This window comes from Trachurus trachurus (genome assembly GCF_905171665.1).
Source record: "Trachurus trachurus genome assembly, chromosome: 3".
Taxonomy (NCBI): domain Eukaryota; kingdom Metazoa; phylum Chordata; class Actinopteri; order Carangiformes; family Carangidae; genus Trachurus; species Trachurus trachurus.
In genome coordinates, this window is record NC_139893.1 from 22,944,091 (window position 1) to 22,967,935 (window position 23,845).

The 23,845-nt window shown below is 40.2% G+C and overlaps 1 protein-coding gene across 1 annotated transcript in view; it reads right to left on the bottom strand.

Annotated features, from left to right (window-relative positions):
* LOC311005372 (myocyte-specific enhancer factor 2A-like) overlaps window positions 1-23,845 on the bottom strand; it is a 42,967-nt gene that overhangs the window by 1,653 nt on the left and 17,469 nt on the right. The window contains exons 2-9 of the mRNA XM_083997758.1: window positions 20,269-20,465; window positions 16,547-16,750; window positions 7,807-7,941; window positions 7,142-7,340; window positions 6,643-6,696; window positions 4,888-5,054; window positions 1,009-1,135; window positions 759-861 (exon numbers count right to left, since the gene is read on the bottom strand). Coding sequence (XP_083853884.1) covers window positions 759-861; window positions 1,009-1,135; window positions 4,888-5,054; window positions 6,643-6,696; window positions 7,142-7,340; window positions 7,807-7,941; window positions 16,547-16,750; window positions 20,269-20,322 — 1,043 coding nt within the window. The 5' untranslated portion in view covers window positions 20,323-20,465. The remainder of the gene's footprint in view (window positions 1-758; window positions 862-1,008; window positions 1,136-4,887; window positions 5,055-6,642; window positions 6,697-7,141; window positions 7,341-7,806; window positions 7,942-16,546; window positions 16,751-20,268; window positions 20,466-23,845) is intronic.

A 23,845-nucleotide genomic window follows, 5' to 3' on the forward strand; every position in this document is an offset into this window, starting at 1 on the left:
AGATATTAGTCCCTTGATATGTTCAGTTTGTTACTTAGCCTTTCTCTTCATTAAAGCAGATATCAGCTTCACGGCCGTTTCGGCTAATGCTGCGTTCAAGGCAGGCTTTTGAAACCGTAAGTTACAGCTTCAAGTCACAACTACGACTTGGTAGCGTTCCAGGTAACCCGTAGCTCGTGTTTTTACCATCCTGTTGTCTGTGAAAGTTCCCTATAACGGCCACTCGTAACTTCCGACCCGTGAACTCGTACCAGATCGAACTGGTATGACTTCACAGGAAGGAAAAACACAAAGTACGAGTTTCTTTGAACGCACCATGAGTTAGCAGCCCCCGCCCTTGTCAGGCATCAATTGGTCCTCGTGCTACGTCACCACATTCACGCGCATCCCTTGGCTGCACACACAGCCCTTCATGCCGTTCTCTCTCCTCATTGGATAACACTTGTATCCCACAAGGAAAATTTTCTCCTCGGGTTACAGCAGAGCAGAGTGACGGAGAGACTCGTGTTTAGGCTGAAATACTTCATGTAAGTGATTGCTGACGGAAAATAGGACTATTTAGGACTTATATTAACAAAAACATTCCACTGATATCTGCTTTAAGTCGCCTCTCAGACAACAGATCAAACAAAAATCCCAGAGGCTTTTGTCTCCTTGTTTTGCAGATCAATGATTTTAACTTAGGGTAAATAAACCAAGTCAACAAACTGAAATTATGTCAGCCAACAGTGAGTCATCGTTGTTAGGTTGGTACTAACCCCAGAGGGCCCAGCTGGTGTTGCTGCCACGCTGCCATGGAGCCCAGAGAGGGGCCTGCAGGGGAGCTGAAGCCTGTCAGGTCTGCAGTGTTCAGGGAGTAATCTGACAAAGAGAGAGGGTGACACATACTGTAAAACAATGGCACACAAAGTTGGTATGATGGCAGATTCCTGCTTCTGTGATGAGTTGAAACAATTTCACTTTTACCAATGACAGCAATGCAATGCAAGGGTATTAATGCTCAGGTACCGTTGTTGTAGGCAGAGCCCATGCTGGAGTAGACCAGACTTTGGTGAGGCAGACTGGGTGTGGTAATGGAGACCACTGGGGTGGACAGAGCCTGGCTGGACTGACTGCTGTTGAGTCTCTGGTTGCTCTGGTAAAAGAAAACATAAACAGGATTATACATTATGATTATTCATTTAACTTCTCTGTCCTTAAATACTGTATTCCCTCTGTGTATTGCTTCTCTGTGTTTGGACTGTCCACACACAGTACAGTGTGTTTACCCAAAGCTGCTCTTAGATTGTGATACCCCAGTTCAACCACATGATGTCAGTGTAAATTCACTTTCCCAGCTTCCTGTTCAAGCGACATCCTTTTTCCTTTCAAGGAAGAAAATCTAACTTGAAATTCTCTTGTTCTAAGTTTCCCAGGATGCCTGCAGCTTTCAGAGAGTGACCCTAAATTTGCTGAGGTTCAGCATCTCACTTTTCTTGAGTGAGCTTGAGTGTGCAAATTTTGTGACTTTAGTTAAATTCCTAAAACCTATTAATTCCTTTAGAGAACAAATACCTGCTTATATACATTAGCACCAGTTTGTAAGACAGTTCTTAACAACAAAATGTCTTTGTCCAAAGTATTTGATTCAGGTTTTTGCTATTTTGAAACATTTAGGCGTCCCATTACAGACTCATAGTTAGGCCTCCTGCTAGAATGCTTCAGCAATTTATCATCTTACTGTAACAGTTAAATCTTAATCAGTCTCCGTCTCAAACGAAGCTAGAAACTAGGGCAGTTTGCTACTCTTTCTGGTGCTTCTTTGACTGGACGTACAGTTAGTGTAAGTTTTGTGTAACTGCTCTCTGGGCTGTTGGCGTTCCAGCCTGATAATGTCAGTAATGACATCACTCAGAATGAGATCATTCACTGCTCAACCCACACATGCATGCACACAAATGTTGGGTTAATCAACTTGTACATGTCTCAAACTAGCATATTATCAAAGTTAAACCTGTGTGATTCCCTGGAGTATTGCACCATGTTCCCTTGTGTCAGTGTGGTAACCTTGTTACCTTGCTCTAGAGTATTCAAGCCCAAACTAACTGGCAACAATGCAGCCTTGAAAGTAGGTGGAGCTGCTCAGTCCGTTATGGATATGACTAAATGATATTGATTACCACAAAAAAAAACGTAATCCAAAAGAATGAACCCTGCCCATTTTTGCAAAACATACACAATGTGCTCTGCGTATTTTTCACACTTGCATGCCGACGTTGTCATTCAGGAGGAAGTGAAGGGCAGTTTCAAAATGAGCACATGATCAAAGTAGTGTCAGTCTGACCACAACTCAGCATCTTTTACTGCCGTGAATGACAAGCAGAACAAATATACGTTGTGAACATAGCAGGTCCCATCCTCCTCTGCAAGTTTCGACATGGTTCAGCCAGAAGCAGCATTTTTTCATTCTCATGCAAGCGATCACCGATAACAGAATCCTGAGAAATGATGACCTGTGACAAAAATGTTCTTGAACCTGGACTAATTTGTCCAGAATTGAAAGGCTGTTGAGCTATAGTTTCTGCAACTTAAATTTAGTCAAGTATCTTAGTGACAATATAGACAATACCTAAATGAACATTTTAATAGTAACACATGAAAAGCTTTCAATAAAAATCCAAAGCCACAAATCCCCTTTTTTAAATCACAGAAACCTCTTAAATCTTTTATATCTGGGTAAACATTTTCTATTCAAGCACTTCATGTACCAAAAGGTCAAACTTTTACATCAATCTTGTGACAAACTCCTCTCCTCTTCTTTCACTGATGGGTCACTGCTAAATGTAAAAATCCCCTTGATTCCACAGCCAGCAAAGTAATAGAGCCGCCTGGTCACCATAAAAAAGAAAAAAAAAGTCTCTGTTTCCATTGTTTGCTAATCGTTACATCATGTTTGAGCACAGTGTGGGAGGGAAGGGCAACAGTAAGGGAGTTAAGGGCAAATCAATAACTTCAGTAAGCCAGCACAGCTGCTGAATGTACAATCTGAAGAAACAGGATCAAGGAGATCTGAAGACTCCGTCTACACTTTTCAGAGGCAGAGAGTCAGTTCACCAAAACGTGAACTTGAATACAGCTAATCACCACAACTTCTGATATACTGTGTACTCACTTTTGAGGGTGTATTTTACCACAATTTGAGATGCAAGCAGAAAATAACTGCATCATTTCTGCATTTATGTTCCATTGGCATTGTGTCTAAATCTGACTTAGGCTTTCACAGAGAATGTGCTTTGCTTCCAACAAAGTGGATGAGCTGGCAGGCTACTTGAAATATCATCAGTCTTGTGTTTGCAGCATGTTATCTTCCAAAACTTTTTTTTTTAAGGAAATGACAGGCTATTTCTGTAACACTGATGCATCACGCTACTCTATCATGTTCTTTATGATAGAGGCAAAAATCACTCGGGGTGTTTGTGTGGAAATACTTAAAGCACTCTTGTGATCTTGTCTGTATTAAAAACTCATCTATTTTCCTTGGCATTTTAGTTTAGTAGGTTTTATATGCCTTCACTTTTGTTTTATTGTTTTATTGCATGTTTTTACTGTACATTACCTGTATCCCAAGCTGTATTGTTTTACTTATGTGTTATTGTACATGTTGATGTTGATTTATATGATTAAAAATGCTGTTTCATGCTGAATTTGTGCCTATAAGGCACAAGAGACATAGAACAAAATGCCTTTTTAGTAGGGATAGAATCATAGATGGACAAAAGAAATTATACATTTCATGTGTTTTGATAAAAAACTGTGAATGTTTTTTTATAACACGCAAAAACTGGCTTAGCTATAAAGAGGAGCTGTCTGAAGGCCTAAACCTTAAGCACTGAATGAGCTGTTTGTGAGTTTGTTGTCACCACATAGCACTCACAGCTATTAGTTTATGGTACTGGTTTTGCCAAGAGCACCACCCAACACTGATTTTGCAAGATAACAATAACAGTTTGTGATTAAAACGTGATGAGAAGTTTCCATATTGGCTGGTCTGTTAGCTTGATTACTTCAATAGAAGAATAAAGGTGAAGCAAAAGGAGATTGTTCCTTTGCACCAGTGGAGACAGATCCTTGCAAGAGTCTGAGCTCAAAATTTGCAAATAGCTACATTACAGTAAGCTAGTGTTGCATTCATTACAAGTGTGAGTACACAACAGTCTGCTAGGGTCTGCAAAGGGTCTTCAGTGGTCGTACCTGGGATGTGAGGGCCAGGTTTATTGTATAATGTTCTGTTAATGTTAACAAGAGTTGCAGCATGTAGCATTAACATTACAGATAGCTCCTTTAAGTATGCACACAGTACATTTGGATGAGAAACTCTAAATATAAACAAGAACTCATGCAGAAGATTACTGTTTATGGCATTTTGCAGATTGTTTTTCAGTCCAGAACAGAGAGATCCTTCTCTCTTTAAAAGAACAATGATTTCACTTTCAGATCCAGCAACCATCTGGTCCAGATGGTGTCAAACCAATTGTTCTGAAAAGTTGCTGACTAACTCTGTCATCGTGTGCATCATCTATTTACCTTGTTCTTGTCTGCGTCCAAGATCCCTCCGGCTTGGAGGACACTGTGTACTGTTCTGGTTCTTAATAAAACTCAGACTCAGGCACTAAAAGCCTTTAGGCCTGTGTGTGTCCATGAGCAGCTGAGAAGTACAACACTTAATCCACTGTACTTAGAAGCTGTGAACATGTCAGCTTGTTTGGATAATTTTCTGCTCATTAGTGGCAACAGATCCATTTCTGCAGCTTTAAGTATTTAAAAGAATGTAGAATATTTCTCTTCATTATAAGCATTTGTGAGAATGTTTGTTGAGCCCCTAAACATACAAAGGAAATGCATACTTACAAGTGTTTGCATCATTCCTTTGGACTGAGGAATCACCACTCGAAGGTCCGTCTTGCGGCTCGCTGCAACCAGGTTGTTCCCAGAAGGTGGAAGAGGAGGAGGAGGAGATTTGGGTGGTATGATCTTCCCCAAACTGCTTCCACCAGGTGAGCCCACAAAACCATTCACTAAGCAGAGAAATAGAAAAATACAACAACATGTTGGGACTGAGGGTAAGAAAATCACAGGAGAACTGACCGACAGGATGACCATTTCATTTCTTATCTACACAGACAGAGAGTCATATGTTTGATCTGTGCAATGTAGCTCCATGTGAATAAATATTTTTGCAAGGGATATTTGCAGCCCCTCTTTTAGTCTGTTCTTTTCTGCTCCAAGTATCGACATATATGAAGATTGGGAAAGTGTTTTAAAAACATAATTGTCCACCAACAGGCTCTGAGTGGAGAATGACGAAAGTACAGCTATATATTATACAAAAGATAACAATGAATAATTGATCTTTCTTGCTCTTGACATTACATAATGGCTGTGCACAGATGAGACTTTAGTGTTTTGGGACGGAGATGACAGGGAGGATATTCTGTAAGGAGGACAGACAGCAGTGAGGGCTGAAGATCCAACATCAAAAGACAGAAACCAGTTGATAAACCAGCAGAAATGACACCGAGGTGCATCCAGATTCTGTGAATAGCACAGATGCCTTCACTGGATGTTGAACTGAACCTGCTCAAATGCTCTGATGGGAAGTAGTGCCCTTGACTCATTTAGATGAGATATCTATTGTCAATACAGAACCCAGTCTAAGGAGTCATGAGATGAATGATGGAACAGGAAACTTTCTGCTAATATTTGTGTTTTTTTTTTTTTTTCAGGAGATGTATTAGACACTCTCTCATAAAAAAACACTCTTATACAAGTACTATGGACAAAATGTATTTTCTTTGGGAACAATTCTAATATCATCATTATTTGTAGTAGTGGTAATAAATGTGCCAGTTCTTTTCATGTAGCTGGAGTACAATCAAAGGCTTATAAATATTTTGGTACAATATTTTCTTCTCAGTGAGTTCATAAAAATCCCACCACTGGATGTCTTTAAAGCTCATAGCTCAATTTTAATAAAATGCAATTTGAAATCTAAGACTATAACAATATGAATGTGAAACATTTATGTACCCGTACTCAGGCACAGTGCTTGGTTACACATGGTTATGGAAAAGCAGATTTCCTCACAGTAACTGGACTGATTTATTGGACACTGAGCATAACTGCAGACTGGCAGGGAGGGAGAGAGGGAGAGAGGTTACAGCAGGTAAAGCCCTATCAGGGAAGCTGCTGGGTACAGCATGTGTGTAGTTCAGGGAACTGGGGCATTGTGGAGTTTGTAGTGAAATGGTGTGATGTATGTAGGCTGACAGTATGTTTAAGAGACTGTCAGCCTACATCCTGACTGTCTGCATCAGCCTGAGGAAGAAGAGAGGAGAGGAGAGGAGAGGAGAGGAGAGGAGAGGAGAGGAGAGGAGAGGAGAGGAGAGGAGAGGAGAGGAGAGGAGAGGCCTCTGATTCACCATATCATTCAACTTTTAAAGAGGCTGAGAGGACCTGATGTGATTGGTGATTGTAATATTGGTGGAGTCAGCTCAGACAAAATCCTCTTATCACAGTTACAATCAAACATCGATTTGTTGGTGTTTGTGTCCTCTATAAGTTGGAGTGTGTTTGTGAGAAGCACACAAAAAGTACAACACATACCAGCTGGTCCAGATCCATTTTGCAGAGCCAGATCAGAACTGCCCTGCAGACCACCTGGACATGAAGACACACACAGTGTCAGTGATAGTTGATTTCTTCTTCAGTTTGTATCCCATACTTTTTTTTGCCAGCCTCTGTTTCCTGATCATGATTATTTTTATATTCTTTTCATATTCAGTAAATACAGGCAAACTGCACACTTTTGTCCAATTTGGTCAGGAATGAACTCTGAGTGTAGCTCTAGGCCTGGTGGGGATATTGTTCCTGTCCATTGTACGTGTGAATGTGTTTTTCTCCCCCTCCTCTGCTTGATGGTGCTCCCATGACTAAAAGTTCCATCCAAACAAAAAGGCAACCTTTAAATGAACACACATGTTGTACGTGCTATACCTGAATGTCATCAGCTCAGTTTGACAGTGAGTTTTGTTTTCAAACAGCAATGCAAATAGGTTGTTGTTACAGTAGGAACATGACACACAACCATACTGTATGTACACACCTGTGTTTCCAGTGCTGGGAGGTCTTTGTGGAGAGTTTCTGTGGAGGTGTGAGTGATGTGACGAGAGGATCCCGCTGTCAGCCAGAGCTGCTGTGGCTGAGGCGAGAGCCTGGGAAGTCACACCTCCTCCTGCAACAGGGCTGTATGGCATGCTGCCTGGTACCACATGCATGAAGTTCTGCTGTGGAAGGTTTGTGGACTAGAGAGACAGTGACAGAGAAGGGCATGTAAATATGAGCTCGACTAATTCTTTAACTGCTAATCAGGAACACACATGTTCATTTGACATTTTATCTTCATCCTATGTGTGTTTGTGTGGGTGGGTGCATCATCTCTGCTCAGAACATAGGGGTCAAATACATGATTTATGACTGAATGACACAAATGGCTTTTTGCCCAACATATTCCTAGTTAAAGAAAAAGATGGAAGGAAACTTCTAACAAATCCCCCCAAAACATCAGAGTCTCGGGGTAAAATGCAAAAAAAAAAGAAAGTTAAGTGGATATATAGGATGGGAAAGTTCAAGTCCCTGCAGAGAAAGTGTGGGCGTGCAATCACTGAATGTTACATTCCTTAAGGTATTAATGAGCAAGGCTATATGATCTGTCAGTTTAACAGCAAGAACAAACAAAGGTTAAGAACAAGAAACATAAATGCAGCTTACAATTTTATGGCTCTTCATCATGTTGTCAAATTCCTCATTAATCTTCTTGTATTTCTCTTCAGTATTGGGGGTGAGGATGTAGGAGGCGTCACCATCTGGGCTGTCACAGCCTCGGTGCTCCTTCTTGTTTAGGGCCTGTGGGTGAAATAAGCACAAGGGGGGAAGGCGAGTTTAGAGAAGAAATGTTTTTTTTTTAAAAGGGGGAATTACAACCGCATTCATTATAAAGCCACATAGAGCAGTAAGCTGGCTACTGAGAACAGAGATCCATCAGAAGCAGTTTCACACTTCATAAATCATCAGCCGTTCTATGTTTAAAATGATTTACAAATATATTTGAATCTTTTAATAAACTCCTTCTGATGGGAATCTCATTTATTCTGACATTGTCCATATCAGAGTAGTCTATTTTCACAAAGAGGTTTGTTTTATTACAAATGTAAAATGACCCCAGCTGACACAAACCAGCTTGAACACGTAATACAGCAATAATTGATTACTTCTCTATAACAACATTTGTCCCTGTCAAAAATTGAGGTATTGCAGACAGGATGTGTATGGTTCTGGTTGGTCCCTATTCAATATGTGGTTAAAGAGCAGGAAGGACAACTAACCACTAAGGAGACTAGAAACCAGATCTGATTCTCAGGAGATTCCAGAAATACGGATACGTCTCTGGTGCCAAGGCCATATTTACATTCCAGCAGCTGTGTAAATACAGTTCAGATAATCTCTGTGTGTTCATTCTTAAATCAGTGTGGATGTGTAAACAAGATTTTATTCTGTAGTTAAATGGCTTTAACGTAGAACTTTAATGGCTTTACTTGCACAAAAAAAAAAAAACTTTACAAAAGCATAGCCATTGTTTGGTTCATCACACATTTTCTGTTTTATTTGAAAAAATGTTTCCAGCAACTTTGCAAGCGAACCAACCGACTGCTGGTTTACTTCACATGTTTATCGAGCATTTCATTATCTGAGTGTATCTCTGGAGAATCCATTAAGAACATTCATGGGCTGAAAACATAGAGCCAGTAATGTAGAAAATAAAGCACTGTAATAACCTCTGTGAATACCGGTGTCTGTTTTGTTTGTGAGCAGGATTACACAAAAACAACTGAACTGATTGCAATGAACTTGGTGGAGAGATGGGGCATCGACCAACATTTTGGGGCAGATATGTGTTGTTTACTACGAATTAGATTTTTTTCTCTGAGGTCTGGTTTATGGTGTTTGACATTTACCTACAGTACATGGCATAAGTCTGTTCTCTCTGAGTGCCCTTGTAGTTGTTTAATTTTCAACCACAAGTCTTTTTGTCAGTCTGTCACATACTGTAGTCCATGCGGAAACACCCCTATCTATTTTACAGTGGAGCTGGTTACCATCATTCAGGGCCTTTGTTGTTTTGTTCATTCAGTGTCACCAGCAGCTAAAACTGTTCACCACCACCTGGTAACATTTACATGTTACGATTTGGAGCAAAATGTCTCCACAACCTATTGGATTGATTGCCATGAAATTTGGTGCACACATTTGTGTTCCCCTCAGGATACACTGTGGTAACTTGTCTGCTTCACTGACTTTCTATAGCACCATCATCAGGTCAACATTTTAATTTATCCAGTCCTTTGGTTTCTGACCAAATAACTTGCAAAAGGAATTACCATTTGTATTTTGTGATTAGCGCTAATTATCAAATGTTAGCATGCTAACATACAAGGTTATTTTTTGTCATTTTACTAAGTTATTATTATTAGCATTTGTATGTTAGTTATGCTGACTTTAGCAATGACCTTTATCTATTAAGGCAGTCAATGGTAGTTAAAAATGTATCTACAGTACAACCTATTCTTCACTACAAACTAATACTTCTTACCTAATTTGCTTTGAGAGCAAAACGCCTTTCTATAACTGTGCCAACACAGTAATAAGGATAGTTTGACCTACAGGAGGTGCGACATATAATTAGTACGAGTCTGAGTAGGGTCAAACGGTCATATGCTCTTAACTGAGACACTGAACCACTCCTCTAATTATTCTCTGGGCAATGTGATTTTCTGTGCTCTACTGTATAAATCACAACAATAATTGCCTCTTCCATTCAGAGTTCGCATGTACAGTAGCGTAACAGCTGCCTACAGTACACGGACTGTAGACTACTCTGCTCTGACAGTATGTTTGACTTTATGAGCTTTGAAGCAGAGTGGTCCAGACATTAGACATCTCGAGTTTTCCTCTGGAAAGATGCAGCTCTACATCCCAGTCATACTCATCTACATTCACATCAGCCTATTAAACACAGCAGACCAGCGCACGCAGACAGTTTTTATAGGGGCCCTGAAACAACTTTGGGTTTGGTTGGGTCTTTAAAGTGGTGCAGGGTGGGAAATAAAAGGCAAAGATTTGGCTGTTAATCACAGAGATATAGCCATCAAATGAGATTCATTAGCACAAACACCCCTGTCCATGGAGGATCATATTATTATTGCTTTCACAAATAGCTACAGCACAACAGAAAGGCAGTATTGGTAGAGAAAATGCTGCGTTAAGGAGGGAACAACCTGTCACTTATAATTGTGTGTACATGTGCTATATAATCAGTTATAAACAACAATGCCAAACCATACACAGAAAGAAAACAATATGAAACTGAAAATTGTGACATGTAGATGTTTAGAATTTTTAATTAACATTAACATAATTAACATTTTTAATACATGAGGAGTTTACGTTTTAGTAAAACGCTGCTCATCCTCTTTATATAAAGGAGCTTATCACTTTATATCATAGCATAGCATTGCACATCCTAACATCAATATCCTGCTCATGGGCTGGTGATAAAAGGTTTCTATCATTTTATTACTCGGACCCATGCTCTATCAAGATGAGGCAAGGAGCTGTTCTTGTCACAGATTTCCCCTGATACAGATTATATAGTTGATGCAGTGTCTAAATCCCCACATTTAACACACTACTAACTTAATTTGATAAGGAGATCTTTTTAGCAAACACTCAGACATGCAGATGGGGCAACAATAGCTATCATTGAGTCATGTCTTTGGCCACTGATCCAATATTCACTCTTCTCTTAGCTGGGGGAGATATATGCCTCTTGAGCTGCTAAATGCTCCACTTTGTTTACCAGCTAGTCACAAACTTTGCCTATTACACAGTGGGGTTTTTGGAGTTTCTTTTTGCCTGCTAGGACAGGAAATGAGCTTGATGAAAGTCAGATCAGTTATAGGCTGTAACACTGGAACAATGAGCTAAAGGACACAGGAAAACCTCCACAGAGCTGAGACAAAGCTTCATATTATAAAGGTTTGTGTGATCCATTGTTAATACATTAATATGAATTACAAAAACAAAGGATTGCCGTAACAAAAAGAAGCTTTTATGATTTTAAATACTTAAATGTGCCCTGCATCAGTCAAACCATGACTGGTTGAACTGATGGATGTTGGTCCACATCAGCACCCTCTGGACCTTTGTATGGTCCAGGATTCACAATAAAAAAATCATACCAGTGTCATGTCAGGATGATGACATCACTTCTCTGGTATCCATCATCTCATCCCTGCTCCTCATTAGATTACACAGATGATGGCGTGAAAAGGACGGACTGACAGGCCGACACGGCAGCCAGCTGACTGTCTGTGCACCACATGTCCTCTGCATTCCCAGACACTTGTAGTTATTAGACGCTTTAAACACACATTTGCAAGTCTATTTTCACCAAAGGCCTGAAACGCTACTTTAACAACTGGTGACCACTTAAGAGGTCACACGCTCAATTCCTGTTCAGTTGGACGGTTGTTCGTTTTCTGCGCTCCAGTAAACGGACATTTTAAAAATTCCAATAGCAAAACGCAATGTTTGGCTTGTTCAGCACAGGACAAGCTTTCCCTAAACCTGTCAACCTGCCTGTTTTTGCAGTTGACGTTTGACAATTATGCCATTTGGTCTAATTATAGGAGGGTGACCTTATGTGTCGCAGAGCTAGCAATTATCAGGCAAAATGACAGGTGGAGAATGAGTTATCCATCGGTGATTTCATGAAGCACTTTGAGCTGCATTGTCTGCATGAATGATGCTATATGATAAAGTTAATTCATTCATTTGTTCACAGGAAAAAGTATTGTACTATTTGCCATTCATCAAGTTCTTCACTGCACTGCCCTTGCTACAATAAAGCACCAAAGTATCAAGTGACATTTTAATTACAATCTCATCTCAAGGAGGTACTGATATATAACCTGGGATCATAATCTGCTAATATGTGTATCAGAGAGGCACTTATGTGTCATCCAAATACCTAACTCTGCTTTCAAGAGTTAAAATTCATGTCATGTGAAAATTAATAACATGAAAATAAATGCAATGCAGGACATTCAAACCGTCAATCTGAAACCATGACCTGCAGGTGTAGGTATGTGCAAGTGGTGCAGCTGACTCAGCAATTATTATCAATATTGGGAAGTCTTCGATTACTCAGCATCAGGGGTTGGTTGTTCTATCTACTGTATAGCCGTTCCCTGATTCGTGTGTGAACTCATCTTGACCTTACAAGCAAAAAGGAAAAGGGAGTGTTTTGTTGTTTTTTGAGGACAGCTGTAACCAATCATGTGATCATTCCTGTGTCTTATAGGTTTCATACTCAGGTAGCTTTACAGTTCCAAGCCCTGTAAAAAAAAAGCTGTTTGTTTTCTTTAGAGAAAGGACAGTGGACAGTTGACAGAAAGGGACACAGAGTAGACCCAAGAACGAAAGGTCTGAAGGGATTTGGTTTGAGACCCAAAGGGCTATAAGTGGCTCCACAGATGCTGGTTTAAACCACTACATCATGTCTGGGAACTTAAGACTATCTTAAAGTGTCTGCTGGGGCATCTGAGAGTGTGTGTCTCCTTATCATCTCAAATGTCAAAGTCGGATTTAGTGGATCACTAAAGGCATCTGGATCATTGCCACCATGAGGCACGGGCTGCAACATTAAGCATCTTAACATATGAGGGTGTTGCCTTGTTGCTGTTAGGGCTGCATCAAAGATAAAATAAGGCTCCCTCTTACCCTGGAGTGAGTCTTTTCCAGTCGGGTGACTGCCCCGTAGGCTAAGAATAGGGCAGACAAGGGAGTGTTTGAGATGTGATTCGACACATCTATGGCTGAGATAAGCTCAGCTCGCACACTTTCGCACACTTACACAGTCCACACACAGTTTCCACAGATTGAGGCAGGCTATCGTATAGGCCTAAACAAGTGTCTGTGTTTCAGTGAAATGTGGATCTAGTGGTTCTCATTCATCTCTGTGCTCTGCAGGTTGAGATGACTGCACTGCATACCTTGGACAGCTGCTCTGTTATTGTTGAAACTTAACTCTGCAGCACACAAACCCGTCTCATTATTATGACAAAAGTAATCTGTTTTGTGACATTAGCAGAGCAGTCGAGACTTTGTAGTTGTTATAGCTGGCAGATCATCATCATTACACACACGCACACACACCACACACACACAGTAATTCTTGGCTTCAGTCTTTGTGTCAGGTTGATGTTACACGTTTGTCTCCACCATATGGAGGTTGATCTGTGGAGCGCATTTCAAAAGAACCTGCTGCTTAAAGTCAAACTGAAAAAAGTGAACTTTTGCTCAGAAACCACTTATGGTCATGACTTGATTCCAACTAGATCTGTGGATACCTGTTTTGTTTCAAGAATTGCAACAAAGTAATTATGATAATACTAATAATGATTTAAATCAATACTCAATGCTGTGTTTATACAGTATGGCTATGTGCCATCACCATAATGTTTGTTTGACACACTGTGAGCAGAGGGTGTGTTAAAACAGCATAAACATAAAGTAACAAATGGGAATAAATGCAATGCAATGCAACAATGGCAAGATAGGCTAAGTTTCCTTTATCTCAGAGTAAGCAAGGTGGCTTAGTTTGGTATTCTGGGGTTTTCCAAAGGTTGAATGATGTCAAAGCTTTGAATAGTTTGAGATTCACATTCATGCCAAGAGTCAGATGGATAAAATTGATACCAGCCTTACTGTATCTGTAACTTAGCATGGCAAACTTGAGACTGGAAACACTGGACTGGCTCTGTTCAAAGGTAACAAAATCCACCTACCAGCACCTCAAAAGTTCACCAACTTATTTATTGCTTTTACTATACAGGCATAACAGTGGTTTCAGTCTTCTCATCCAACTTGCAAGATGGCAAATTAGCACATTTTTCTAACAGTCAAAGTCTTGCATTAAACAGGACAAATACCCTGACAGCCAAGTTATCAAAACAGCTGAAAGTGAATTCACCCCCTCTATGAAAATGACAAAGAACAATGGCTACTGGATTATTAAGTGAGTGGAACTCAAATTTCAATTTGACTGTGTAAAACATACTTGAACAACCACACGGAGGCTGCCTGTGTGTGAGACAAAGGAACTTGTTAGCTGCGTGTGTGTGTGTGCTTGTGTTGTGGAAAGATAATCACCAGCAAACATCATGTTACATCAACAACAACAATGAACCCACAGAAGCTTCTGACCCCTCCTGACATGCAGGCTGCCTGCTGCAGCCAGCGGCGTGTTATTTTACACATAGTCAAATTCCATGCTTTAATGTTGCAGATGCACTGACCGATATGTAAAAGAGCAACATCCCACTTTTCAGGGTATGTTTTGATCAGGTTGTGTCTCTATGTCACATTTGTGGGAAGAAACAAATGAGAGCTAATGTAGGCAAATAAATGCTGCTAGAGGCTACAGGGCTGACACAGGTGTCTGTGTGTGGTTTACAGCAGGAGAATAGATGGGAATATTTTCTTTGGATTCCTTACAGGCAATATTATTGATGCATATCGACATTGGTTTCCAGCAGGTGGCTACCAGTAGCTCACCCTGTTTTAGAGTAGGTTGGTTCTGAGAATAGTCTATAGAAAAATTATAGATGAATAGTCCAAACTTAAATATACCCCAAATGTACATAAAGCTAATACACAAGCACACACCTTCCTAACACCAAACAATTATTAGTCAGCTGTAAGTTCAGTTACACTGTCAGCTTTGTTTGCATCATATACGTATATACTGTAGGCTACTTGAGCCCATGTTTGTTTGCATTTTGGAAAATAAGAGCTACTTCAAGTTGCTGTTTGTTTTTGATGTGGTGACTGCTATCCCTGGATTCCTTACTTACTAAGAAGCTTCTTTTTTCCCTTTGATGGTGTTATCATGTCTGTATTTTCGTGTTTCACTGAATCTTATCTCATTCATCTGAGCTGTTTTAGAGATCAGTTTGATTGGTTAGATATCATCTGTAAAAAAAGGTTGGGGATGACTATTTTAGAGGATGAAATCAACTTTTCTGTTTCAGTTTATCACTTTCAGTCCTATACAGACTATAATAGATTTACTTTACACAGTGAGGAAAGAAAGCTATTGGTTCCCCTGAAACACTGAAACTTTTTTTCCTTTCCAGGAAGTGGGAAGAGGAATTTCTGAAAACAAACACTTAATTTAGGAAGTTAAGCTTCCTTTACACCCATTTTGCATTTGGTACAGTGCTGCTGCTGTGTGTGTGTCCGTGTGTGTGTGTAAAGGAGGATGGGTGGGAGCAGTAAATACAGGCTCTCAGCAAGGAAGACACGCATTTGAAGCTTACATAAACAGCCAAAACATGAGTCAAGATGACCATTCATTTTTAATGGCAGCTGCTATGAGTACGTGCTGTGAGGGACAGGATAGCACTGCTCAGGGACCATGATGCAACACTGCCAGCGTCACCACACTGATGACAGAGGTTGTGCAGGAGCACGCAGAACGGGTGGATGGGTGGATCTTATCACTGGAAACATCTACGTTCTTCACAGTGGGTAAGCTACAACTGGAGTGCGTTAACACCTAATGTAGCGAGCACTGAAGGCAGACACAGCTGGACCCGTTCTGATGAATCCTGAGTCACTATGCTTTCTAGGAAATTCATCTTTCTAAAGCACATACTACAGTCATTTCCTTCCCTAATCCTCAAAACGGATGCTAGCAGCATCAGAGCTTTAAAAACAAACACTGAGGGATTTTCAATCGTGAAGAGTTTGAGTGTAAAGCCTCAATAATGTTTGACTCAGTGATTTTGTTTCTCTAGGTCTTTATTTCATCCCCTCTACTTCACTTACTGCACTTTACCTCTTGTCTATTACTGACACTCACAACACTATTTACACCTAATGGTTTCAGTCTCACTGACTCCTTGTGTCTGTGCCTTAAAAAAGTGATAGATGCAGCGAAACTTCCACTCCAACTAAATAAAGATTGAAAATGTTCTATTTGGGATAGCCTGGAGCATCAAAGACTCTTGGTGTAATCATAGATGGGGATCTTTGAGTGATGACAGTAACACTACAAACTGCTCTCATCTCCACTGCTGTAATGTAATAATGTTGCACTTTAATTACACATTATGTTTTACAGTCTGTTTTCTTATTATTTTTTAATGTTGTCTATTCTGTATTAATGTTTTTATTTGTATTTTTAGGCTTCTTTTTATCCTTCTACTGTCTGAAGCATACAGTGGGCTTTAATAGGCCACCCACACAAAGAGGAGAAACAACGCTCACATTTTCTCACCAAACTCAAAACGGTACACATACAGGACCCTGCTGCTCTGTGCAATACGTTTGTCAGCTTCTCCGTCGAGAACACCAGCACTGACATGAGGTCATGACCAGCACTCACCTCGACGATGTCAGAGTTGGTCCTGCTCTCGTGGGGTTCGTTGTACTCTGTGTATTTCAGCAGGACTTTGTCCATGTCCGTGCTGGCGTACTGAAACAGCTTATTAGAGCTGTTGAAGATGATGAGGGCGATTTCACAGTCACACAGAACGCTCAGCTCGTAGGCCTTCTTCATCAGACCAAACTTCCTCTTCATGAATGTCACCTGGAAAGACAAATGCTCAGGATCAGTCAAGTTTCCTTCAACTATCCAAAGAGTTCACATGGAAAACTGAAAATAATTTATTGAATTATTTTTCGTTACTCTCAAAGCATGATCTTTTGATTGATTTCCTGACACCCAATTAGTTGTACTAAAAATATGTCTTGCCAGAAGCTACACAATGATTATCAAGAGAAGCAGAATTAAACTTTCTATCACATTGTAATTCTCATCAATTTCTTATCTTCCATGATTGAGTGTGGAAATATATAATCATGATAATAATATTTTAGGTGATGAAATTCAAATAGCTGATGTCAATAGAGGAGGTACCAGTGCAGCCTCTTATCTGAGGGGTGTGTTGCGGTTGTTACTGCTCTTATTGCTCTCATCCAGAACAATTGATAATAAGGCAATGGACTCAGAAAAGAGATTGAGAATGTTTCACTGTCACACTTGAAGGCACAGGAATAAAGAGGCGACCTATGAAGGTAGGAGGTCCTCGTGTAAGAGGCTGACCTCCCCCAAGAGGGGGGCAATTACCTGGAAAATTGTCTCTAATGGAATCCCACTGAATTGAAATGAAAGGAAATGTGGGTGGGTAAAGCAACTCAGTATGTTTCCCCTCCCTCAATGATTACTATGAAGACATCCACCCTTAGGTGTTACTTCATAGTCATTATATTCCTAGAAAGTCCAAATAATGTCACTACACCCTACTTGAAGACATAAAACCATGTAGATGGTGTTGTATTGTGCTGTGACAAGCAGCAATCAACCATGTTCCCCTTAGCCATGACACACACCTTGACCAAACTGCATTGTTTAGAGTGAACAACTTACAGCCCACATCAAGTCCACATACAACCCACAGGTCACGCATCCGTCATGCCTTCATTCCTTCTTTGGTGTGTGGCTAACTCCCTGCAGTGAGTCAACTGTTTGCATCTGCCCTCCATCACAGCTTCTGGGATCCTGACTCATAAACTTCCTCTGACTCTCACATTGTCTCACACCTAGATTTCTAGCAGTATCAGGTGTATTTCATGCGCTTCATACCGGCCCACTTCATGTTCTCTGCAGCTCACGGGCAGTTTTTTCAGGTCTTTTTAACAACAGCAATAGGCAACTTAACAGCAGTTGGAAGGTTAGGAGTCTTAATTTTTCAAAACATTAACAAGAGAAAATATTGATACCAACAGAGAAGTATAACTTCATCCAAAAAAACTGTCAAGTTCTTCAACACCATGGACATGTGGAAGCAGGATTCAGTGATTTGCAACACTATATACGGTATAATCCATCCACACTTGATTGTCTAAAAGCTGTTTTTTCCAGGTTCCTTGGGGTTTTGCTTTGCCAAATGTTGCAATTCACTGAGGGGAAGAATGAATTATTCTATAAACATAACTTGGAAGAGAACACCCACTCCTCTCCAGTGTTTTTTTGCTCCTCTTGCTCCTATATGCTCCTGAATTGAACAATCAAGCTATTTTATGTGCTCTCCTGACACCTCCTCACCATCACTGGGTTTTCACTGGTCACACACAAAATTCAGTTCAGTCTAAAATTTCTGAGCATTGACCTTGAAGATGTACGAAGAAATGCTTCTATCAATGCTGCTGCAGCAGCTGGGGCTTTAACTAACATGGAGAAAAGAGAGCAATTCCCTTAATACCTTTATGTACTGTTTTCTTATTCTTACCCTTTCCCTTATGCTTTTTACTTCTATTTGATGCTTCTTCAGCACACTGAATGATCTCTGTCTAGATAATGTGCTAAACAAATAAATTTGCCTTGCCAATGTAGGTTAAAATATATCAGATAACTGACTAAATAGACACGGTCTAACTAAAAACCAAAGCATGTCTGTTGTTAGGTTCAATGTGTGGGACCCAAAGTCTTACAGCCACTCTCCATCCCCACTTGGAGGCTTTTACCCAGGGAACTATAGAGAGCAGCATTAAGAAAGAACTATAGCTTTATATATTCTCTAAGAGAGGAAAGCTGTGAGAGAATGACATACAGTATCGTTAACAAGTGATTTAGTCTCCTCTTTGGTCATAAAAGTATAGTCTTCTTAAAACATTTTAACATTCCCCAATGGGGATGATATGATGTCATGTGTCTCCAGGACAGTATAATTTGTTTTTGAATGGTCTAAGATGTTGGAGGGTCTAACATCACATGTTCCAGTTAGACAGCAAAGAACCGAGTTCACGTTCATCCAAGCTGAACATCTGCACTAAAGCCAGAAACATTTTGGAGCAGCAGTTCTCACTGAATTAATGTTGCATCTCATTACAGTAATGATAGTGGTAAAAATGGACGCTGCTGTTCTCACTGTGGTTCCAAGAGCGGTTAGCATTTGTTGGCGGAGAAATCAGTTTCCTTTTTAACAAAGTTTGTAATTACATTCATTATTTCTTCAGCATGACTTACAAATATGTGTCTGCGAAAAGAGATAACAAAGAACTACCTTGTTCCTCTTTTAGAATATGTGTGTGTGTGTGCTGGTGGATGGTGTATCGCTGCTAAAGTAATGTCACCAACATATAATCTGCACAGTGTGTAATGGTGTGATAGTTTGAGGAAAGAGGAAAAAACTACTGAAAACACTTGATGCACTTGACAGATAAAAGAACTTCCTAAAATAGAGTGCAGGAACCTAAATATACAGCAGGCTCCAGTGATAGTGCACTCCCGACAGCTACTGCACTGTCTATCTACAAATGCTCCGGCCAAGACAACCAAACATCAAATATAAACATCATCCCAGATATTTACTTTCCAGCCACATCCCTATTTCCAGAGCCTGTGCCTTCCTTCCAGACAGGCTGGTATTTGTTGTGCTGCTGGAGGTGATATATATAGAGGAGACAGACAGAGAGGGATTCCAGTGGGCAGCAGTGTGGCTGAGCGAGGAGACTGCGAGGAGAGAAGGCCACTGTGTGTCCCTAACGCTGACCCACCCTGCTAATGACAGGGTGCCGTTTGGACCCAGCTAACCTCAAATTACTGCCCTCGCCACCAGCTGTGACCACTGCACTCTCAAAAAAACAGCTGACAAGAGTCTTTAGGAGGTCTTTACATTGAAACTATAGGGGACCCACAAAAGGTTCCTTGAGGGATACCGTCACAAAGTGGTTCTGAACCTTGTAATACTTACACATCACATCCAGATATTGTTTGGTCTTTCTAATGAAAACATCTAATATATATAAGGGCTATTGGGTTATTCCTTTTGGATACAAAAATAACCTCTTACTTTAGAGGCTCTTCAGAGGCCACATATCAACACATCAGATACCATGAAAAACTAAATATAACAACCAAAACATTAAAATCTGCAGCCACATTTTTCCCGGCAGAAATACAGTGTGTGTTTTTGTTACAATGCATGTTCTGACACAGAAGACAGAGGAGATGTTTGGTACGGTCAGTGCAGTAGCGTTTGTGCACGGCAGGTCTTAGGTTTTGGTGTATTATAATAACAGAAGACAGAAGAAGGGGACTCTGACCTGTCGGTTCCTCTCATCTACGATCCGGGTGATCTGGATCTTCTTCCTCCCCATTGCCAAAACACCTTCCAATAAAAGCTGAAGAAGAATATCAGTAGGCTTCAGGTAGTGAAGGCTTCCACCGATGATCCTCACATACAGCACGTCCCAGTCCCACTGTCAGCTCTGTTACTCCAGTATCAGCTTGGCATGGTTTGCTGAAACAGAGCATGGCAGAGATTGAGTTAGTTTAATCCCAGTGTTATTCAGACCCGAAGCATTAACAATGTCAATATTTGTACAGATCTTATGGTGCATATAGGAGCAGTGCTGAACAAGGGGTTAGAGATTACCCAATACCTACACAGCTTGCTAAACACAGGGAATTGATTTTACACATATCTTCAAATGGCTACAATATGAACTACATATGCAAACAGTATTTTGTTGAAAAATGTATGCCGTAGTAAAGACAAGTCTTCCATTCATCCCACGCAGTCTCTTGCAAAGTACTTTTGGTCTTTTGTTTTTAAGTTTAACATTCAAACATTGGATCTTTTCTAAACACACCAAGAAAAAACTCTAAATTCAGTCTAGACCATCTACTTCTTTACGCACCTGGTCTGTCTGTCACCAAACTATCTTCCACAGCAGTACTCCTTCATGTGCATCAACATATTCAACCCTGCAGTCTTGAGTAAACTCGCCTCTGCTCTCCAGTTTCCTCCTCCTGCAGGAGTGCCCACCTGCCTTGCTGTGTCCCTCCTCAGCCTCAGTGTTTCTCAGCCTTGCCTTCCCCCAGAGCTCCTTAGCTCTTTCCTAATCTCATCTGATCTGGGAGGAGGCAGAGAGTGAGGCGAAGCCAGGCTTTATCCTAACCCTCTCTGGATTACTGCAGCATGTGGAGCCCAGAGCTGAGCCACCAAAACCCCCACTGCAGACCCAGTTCTCAGGGTTGGGAGATGGGACAAATGCATTTGTCACGCACCAGTGGAAATTTATTGGTGACTTTTACTGATTTAAATGACCTCTTTATTTGATAAAAGATCATACAATTGAGTGCCAGTCACCAAAATGCTCCATACAGCAGATCAATGAAGAACAAATAAAATTAAATAGAAAATGCCATGTTGATTTAAAATACATTTAAAGCCTAATTTCCTGAAGTCATCCTTTGCGTGCTCTGGTGTTGTTCCATTTGACTGATTGTTTCATTGCTTCCTATTGAAAATGTACTTCTATCGCATATTTAATTTTATTTTTTTCATCCTTGAACATTTATGTGATGTTGTATGTGATAGTGATTGGTTTGCTGCACGTTATCATCTAACCCTTCCAGTTCTCCAGCCCAGATCCCAGCTGACCCTGCCAAGTCAGTTCAGGATATACACAGTGCAACAAAGGCTCCTTGCATATTTGGGATTTAAAGGTCACGAGGATTTATCTGTTTTACAATCTGGATGATTTGATGGCAAGACACAAATATTTTGAAAAGGAAAGAACAACACAACTCTTCTGAGTTTTCATTTCCACAATAAAAGAGAGACATTTCATGTCTGGTTATGAGTTATGTTATATTGCTTATTTTGAATGAGCTAAATCCTTGAAGTGGGATAGAGTCACTGGTTAGTTAGGAGTTAAGCCCTGGAAAAGCAGGAGCCACTTTTCAGCACTTCAGACATAATCTTCCAGCTTTTGCAACAAACACTCTTAATCACAATAATCAAACTGACTCAGAACTGCTCTCCTGTCTGCCGTGATCGAAAGGCTGAAACAGGGACTGACACTAACACTGCTGCTACTGCTGCATACATCTAACATTGTTGCCGCTACTTTGTTTTTGTTCAGGACAGATTTGATGTCTGAGGTCTTCAGTGAGTGGTTTTATTTATTTTATGTAGGTAATAAATACTGTAACATCAATACAGTGCCTTACTTTTAAACACCAGAAAACATAACTCTGATGTCTATTTTCAGTTTGCAAGAGAGTAAAAAGTTTAGCACAACAGCAAAAGTTTCTTCCATTCAGTCATTACCAAAATTCAAAATGGTTTCGAAAATTAAATTGAGAGGTAAACTCAATTATCACTCTTGAGAGTCATCAAACTGCTGCTTATGAAGAAATTCAGACCCCTAATCAACTACTTCAACCCTGCATATATTACTAATTTGTTTTCCTATTATTAGAAACATAATTGCTTATTGGCTTGTTTTTATTTTTTATTTTTTATCATCATTATTATGTTCGAGTCTACAGCTGGTGATCAGGGATCCGACAGTGACACCAGAAACGGTTCATACCCTGTACATGGCTGGTTAGTTTTTGCAAAGAAATTCAAGAGGCAATACATGTTTACAAATGAAATGAGTATAATTAATATCATTTCTAGGAGACAGGGCTGACCTAACAGATGATCAGAGTGTTAAAGGTTAAGATTCACTGGCACACTGACATCAAGCTGCCCTGGCTGAGACTGCTTTGTTATTGTAATGTTAGTGAGAAATGGAAGCTTACATGCAGAATACAACATAAAACAACTTTACCAGCTGTTTGCAGACAGCCCTCTCTATGTTGGACAATTAATCTATGTCTCAGACTGCAGAGTCTGTGGAGCATTACCACTGCCTGTTCTACATCTTCTTGTGCATGTGCTTCCCAGACAAGTTGTCCTGATCAGCCAAGATGTAATATGTTACTATGGCAGAAACTCTATCTGGCTGGTGTGAAAATCAATACAACACAGAGAGACGAGCCAACAGTCTGCAGCAACCAGCACTCACACAGACATCTGCAAGGCTGGACCATTTATTATAATGTCATTACAGCCAAAAGAAAAGTCACACCTAATGTGACTCTAAATCTAATATAATGCCGTTGCATTGTATATAGATTTAAAAACACGTATGGCCTCAGTGGCTGACATTTGCTACTTACTAAATTGTCTGTTTACACAGAGTCTCTTAATGTTTTTGAGTAATTCTGGTAATATGCTAAATGCCTTTAGATTGTATATCAAAACGTTGATTATAAACTCTGGAAAACAACACAACTTAAAAATGAGTCACAAATGAATCAGTATGATATTTTTGTGATCATGGATCAAGTATTGAATAGTGCTTTTTTTATTTTATTTAGTTATATCGCATCATATTGCAGTTTTCTTACTATACTTGCTCTGACCTTCTCGACGCCTGTCTCTAACTTCAAAATACACCCTGCCTCTGAATGTATCCCTAACAAGAAGTGCTAAGCCCCCAGAGCGAACCTCACAGCCAAATGCACTCCTCTTTATCTCACCCATGAAATCCAATTCCTGTGGATCTTTGGAAGCGTGACCATTCTTTGTTAGGGTGTGAAACACACTTTTCCAAGGTTGGATTGCACAGGATTGTATAGCTTTTATGCCTATACAATAGGAGAATGTCACTTATTGTGTTTTAGGCAAATTGAACTTTTCTGAATGCCTTACATGATGGCACCATGAGGGGAAAATAAAGATGTTCTTGCTCTGTCTGCTGTGATGGCTGATATGTTTCACTGCCATACTAGCTAGCCTATGAAAAAGTCTACCCATGTTTATTCACATGAAATAAACAC